This window comes from Ursus arctos, unplaced genomic scaffold (assembly GCF_023065955.2).
Source record: "Ursus arctos isolate Adak ecotype North America unplaced genomic scaffold, UrsArc2.0 scaffold_100, whole genome shotgun sequence".
NCBI lineage: Eukaryota > Metazoa > Chordata > Mammalia > Carnivora > Ursidae > Ursus > Ursus arctos.
In genome coordinates this window covers 52,465-57,728 of record NW_026622765.1, presented here as the reverse complement: position 1 = coordinate 57,728, position 5,264 = coordinate 52,465, and the positions used below count along the sequence as shown (strand labels likewise).

General features: G+C 52.7%; 1 protein-coding gene across 1 annotated transcript; it reads left to right on the top strand.

Annotated features, from left to right (window-relative positions):
* Positions 1-295: 295 nt before the first annotated feature.
* Positions 296-4,892, top strand: LOC130543294 (ral guanine nucleotide dissociation stimulator-like). Its single transcript, XM_057309961.1, has 7 exons — positions 296-968; positions 1,607-1,822; positions 2,191-2,294; positions 2,802-2,871; positions 3,200-3,562; positions 3,895-3,927; positions 4,302-4,892. The coding sequence occupies exons 1-5, from the start codon at positions 876-878 to the stop codon at positions 3,287-3,289; spliced, it is 573 nt and encodes a 190-aa protein (XP_057165944.1). The 5' UTR covers positions 296-875; the 3' UTR covers positions 3,290-3,562; positions 3,895-3,927; positions 4,302-4,892.
* Positions 4,893-5,264: the final 372 nt, after the last annotated feature.

Genomic DNA, 5,264 nt, shown 5'->3' with positions numbered 1-5,264 from the left:
ATTCAATTATGTAATTAATGCCTTTGGCAAATATTTCCGATTGATCTATCATCTTGCTTATGAGGAGATAATGCTAAGTGAAATAAGTCAAGCAGAGAAAGACAATTATCATATGGTTTCTCTCATCTATGGAACATAAGAACTAGGAAAATCGGTAGGGGAAGAAAGGGATAAAGAAAGGGGGGTGATCAGAAGGGGGAATGAAGCATGAGAGACTATGAACTCTGAGAAACAAACTGAGGGCTACAGAGGGGAGGGGGGTGGGGGAATGGGATGGGCTGGTGATGGGTAGTAAGGAGGGCACGTATTGCATGGTGCACTGGGTGTTATGCGCAACTAATGAATCATCGAACTTTGCATCAAAAACCAGGGATGTGCTGTATGGTGACTAACATAATATATTTTTAAAAAAATTTTTTTTAATTAAAAATAAAAATGAATTCAAATGTTCATTATAAAAATACTTGCCTTCTAAGCACTGGATTTGTGGAAACAAAATATACTCTCAGGAACCTGGGTGTGAAAACGACCCATAGGTGGCAGCCACCAGCACATTACCTGTGCAGAAATCTCTGTCTCGGTCTCTTATCTCCTGTATTTCTCTTGGACCCTTGACCACTCATTTGAAATACTTGACCAGAGCTCTAGGAGAGGAAAGCAGAGAAGTGATACCTAATTTTGCAACAAGAGAAGCTGCCGATTATATACAGTTGGATTTATGAAATCTGCTGAGTAACACAGGCTGTGCAATGAATGATAAGGAAGTCAGCCTTTAGATTATTTTTCTTGTCTTATCCTTTATCAGGCTGTGTTCTATTCTCCGAAAGGAGCCACCGTGGGGAGATCCTGTTCTCTCAGCTGGCGGAGCCACCCGGATGTGGCCGAGCCAGTGCGATCGAGGAGCGCCACCACATCTGGGGCACCGGGAGCTGAGAAAGCAAGAAATATTGTTCGCCAGGATACAACTGGTAAACGTTTATTTAAGTGCTTCTGTGAGGTCCAGTTGCTATCTAAGATGGATTTATAGGAATAAAATGTTTTAAAAGCTTTAAAATTCGACTCAGAACATAAATACATGGCCTTTTATTAAGTAGGATGTTTCCGTATCTTTTAATTGTCTCTTCTGTTCTCTTCAAATCTGTTTTTGATACTTATTTCTGAATCATTCATTGTGAAAAAGAACTTGAGCTGTCACTACTGAGTGAGATATATGTGCAAAACAGAGAAAATAGATATTTTGTTAGAAGCCTAAAACAAATAGATTCTCAGTAATCGCACAGCTGCATCATGTTGTTGAGCAGCGTGAATCTTAGTGTGGCGCTGTTCCAACACAGAAAAAGAGAATAGTGCACATAGTTTGCAGGACTGGAGGGGGATATTGAAGTGCCTTGCTTCTGTTGGGAAGTGGAGCTTTACATGCCTGGGGCTGTTGTCCTTCTACCCTGTTCCCTCAGTGAAAAACAATGGAATGAAATCCACGGTCTCCACCCAGGCTCAGGCCAGATTCTCAGCTCCCTGAGGTCCAGCTCTGACCTGTGACCCCTACGTAGGACATGAGTCTTGCATGGGAAATGGCTGGGTGAACCAAGGTCCCCCTGTTCTCTAGGAGCTGTTCAAGAAGCTGCTGCCCCATCAGTGCCTGGGCTCCATCTGGTCCAAGCACAACAAGCCTGGCAGTGAGCACCTGGCACCCACAGTCCGGGCCACTGTCGCCCAGTTCAACGGTGTGGCCAAGTGTGTCATCACCACCTGCCTTGGCAACCCAAGCATGACAGCCCGGGACAGGGCCATGGTGGTGGAGCACTGGATCAAGGTGGCCAAGGTATGCAACGGGAAGCCCAGCCGAGGTGCTCTCCTGAGTCTCGGGCACTGCTCTTCCCTTGATCAGGTCTCAGAGTGGAAGGCCCTGGTCTTTGCCCTAGGGACTGTGCAGTCCCTAGGCTCTTCCGTCCAGGGATATGCTGACCTCGCCTTGCATGGCCCTATGCTGGGATGCTCCGTTTCTGCCTGGCTCCTTCCTTGGAGTGAGGTAAAATCCTCCTCCTCCTCTGGGCCTCACGTGTGCCCTCCGGCAGGTCCCTGGACAGCGGCTTCCTCCAGCAGGAGCGCCTTCCCCTGAGGGGGACTGAAACTTGAGAGCCAATCAGGTGCTGGCTCCTCACATGACAGCCCATTCTCTTCCCTCCCCAGGCCTGTCAAACCCTGAGGAACTACTCCTCCTTACATGCCATCCTCTCGGCTCTGCAGAGTGTCTCCATTCACCGCCTCGAGAACACGTGGGGGAAGGTTTCCAGGTGAGTAGGCCTCTCTCCATGGAGGGACCAGGATGGACGAGGGAGCTCCCAGAGGCTTGTCCTCTTCCCCCTCAGGCAGCTTGGACCTTCTGGGAGGCGGCAAACCCCGACCACAGGACCTGGGCTGGTGGGTGCGTCTCTCAGCCTTCCTGGTGAAGAGGCCACCATGCCTCCCGCTTTAGAAATCAGTTTTGCCAAATGTCCCACACGGGGCTGAGCTGCATTAAATCTCTTCACGTGTTTCCTTGACAGCCACTAAGCTCTCTGCCCATTTGAACCCCAAATTGACCCAAACAGTGTTTCTCAATGAATATGGGAAGGGAGGCCCAGGACGAGCCACATGTGAGCTCCCTCCCATGTCCTACAAAGACCTTAGTGCTCAGAGGATCCCAGAAGAAACCCTCAACCAGGCAGGTTGACACTTTGGGGTTCTCAAAGAAAAGGCACTCGCACTCAACCCTGCCACATTATTCGTCCATTGATCGTGCCTCCCTTGCCTCTCTTCAGGAAGCCATTGAGGATCTTTCAAAAGCTGTGCAGCAAGGACACCGCACAGGGCAGGAACCTACTCATCAAGGTAGCCTGGAAGGTGCAAGCCTGGAAAGAGAGGAGGGGTGGGAGGGAACAGGGTCCTGCGAGGATGAAGTCGGGAATGGTCTGAAGCATTCCTTGGGGAGGGGAAGCCTTTGGCATGAATGTGGTGACAGCCTAGGTGAGGATGCCGTTGGCAGTGAGGGGGCAAGCAGGTGGTGTCCAAGCAGACTCCCTAGCCTTGACACCCTCTCTCTTAGTGTCGAGAGCTGCTCCACGCGGTCACCTGGGATGGGCCAGGAGGCTGGAGCTTTTTCAGGGGAGGGTCCTTGTGGGCAACAGAGAACAGTGACTCATCCCACTCTCCCCCTTAGGACACAGGGTGTCGTGCCCTTCCTTGGCACTTTCCTCACCAAGTTGCTGATGTTGGATACCGCAGTGGAGGTCTTTCTGGAGGTGGGTGAGCCTGAAGATTGTGGGGGATGGACCAGAATCTGGACCTATGGGAATAGAGCACCGCTGTAATGAGCCCTGAGCTCTCAGGACTCGGCAAACCTACCCTGATGACAGCCTCAGAGCTGCGCCTGTGAGGTCGGAGTCTCTTGCCCATCTCAGCGATGAGTGAGGCGAGACTGCAGTTAGGACATGGCTCCCGGTGCCGAAGACTGGTGAAGCAGCAGAGCTTCCTGAAGGCAAAGCTGCATGAGGTCTGTCTGAGTGGACCTCAGCTTCCCCCGGTGAGTTTGCCCGTGGGGGGAGAATGAAGTCAGGACCCTCCACGTCAGCAAGCACCTCCGTAGCCGCAGCAGCCCCTTCCTGCCTGAGGCTTCGGCCTCCCCTACTGTCTTCTGAGAGGGTGGTGCTGCAGGGTCCCGACCTGTAGCCAGTCCATCTGGCCCATGTCCTCCTTTCTCTGGACCCCAGAGCCTGGCCTAGATCCCAGGCCCACTATCTGTGTATGCACGGCCCCCTCACGGGTCCTGGCCATGGTGCAGCATGAGAAGGGATGGGAATCAAGTGCTCCTAAGAACCAGGGGCCTCATTCTGATGGACTTTGTCTGCATTCCAGGGGAATGAGATCAACCACTACAAAAGAAATAAGGTGAGCATATGTGGCGCTTCCCGCAGGGAAGGGTAGGGAGTGGGCCTCAGAGATGTCCCTGGGAAGAACATTGCTTGGCTCCATCCCCTCCACCTCACATTTCCTGGGACCCCTTGAGAAGAAAGCAGTGCAAGTCCCATCCCGTTAGGAGATGGGGACAGAGCATGGCATCCAGGAGGACTTCCTGGAGGAGGGGCTACTGATACTCACCTCTGAGAACAGGTGGAGACCGGATGAATCTGCAGGGAGGAGGATGGCCATGTGTGCCAGGACCTGGGATGGGTCCCCGGTCCCGCTGCTCAACCCTCACCAGACCCTGCAGCTCCCCGCCCCCCCAGGCTCCCTATACATCCTGTGCTTCTCTCTCTGCTCAGGAATACCAAGTCATGACGGACATCATGCTGCTCCAGGTGGCTGCCGAGAATTACACCCTAGAGCCCGAGGATCCTTTTTGGGCCTGGTTCCAGGCTATGGAGCCGCTCAGCGAGGCTGAGAGGTGGGGCCCATCAGGAGCTGGGTCGGTGAGGTTCGGGGTGGACTCTTTCTGCTGGCCACTCCTGGGATCCTCCTTCCCTGGGCAGCCTCTGGCCTTGTTGCCGGGGTGCCAGACTCCAGCTGTGGGCAAACACTGGCAGAGACTCTTGAATGGAAGCTCCTGGGCAACTCACAGGTGTCCCTCTGTCCTTAGCTACACCCTGTCCTGCCAGCTGGAGCCCCGGTCCTAGCTGGTCAGCAGCACTCAAGAAGGAGAAGAACTGGCCGCAGTCAACCTCAGGGCTGTGCAAGTGTCCAGTGGCCCTCCAGGGATTCCTCAGCAGCTGCATATGGGCAGTCCTTGCGCCTTATTTACTCCACACCCCTTCCCCCCATCTATTTCCTTATGTAGGGGGCACCATTTAGTTGTTTTAAATAGTACCGTGATAGATTTGCATGTTAGGAGAGTAAAGCCCTTGTTTTGTTTTAGAGCCCCGGTGTGTGGTTTGGGTCTTTTACTTCCTGCAGTAATGGAAAACTTGCACAGACTCTCATATTCGTTCCTGACCTAGGAAATCTTCCAGAGTCATCAGCTACTGTATGTGGGAGGAAGGAGAAGTGCCAGCCCTTCTCCCTAGCCACTGGAGGGCACCCCGAAATCCCCCTTACTCAGAGCACGGGTCCATTTCATTCAATGAATTTGGGCAAACAGCAGAGACAGCCCCTCAGAACTCCTGAGATTTAGAGGTTGCAGGGACTTTCCCAGGAATAGCAACAACCACTGAAAGTGGGAGTCTTTAAGACTTGTACGCCCCAGAACTCCTTCCTGCCCCAGGACTGGGGTTGCCTTTCTCCGCTCTAAG

Excerpts from the sequence above, each read along its gene's own strand:
- LOC130543294 (XM_057309961.1), top strand. The coding sequence starts at position 876 with ATGTGGCCGAGCCAGTGCGATCGAGGAGCGCCACCACATCTGGGGCAC. Across the intron at positions 969-1,606 it reads TGTTCGCCAGGATACAACTG|GAGCTGTTCAAGAAGCTGCT; the intron begins GTAAACGTTTAT and ends CCTGTTCTCTAG. Across the intron at positions 2,295-2,801 it reads ACGTGGGGGAAGGTTTCCAG|GAAGCCATTGAGGATCTTTC; the intron begins GTGAGTAGGCCT and ends GCCTCTCTTCAG.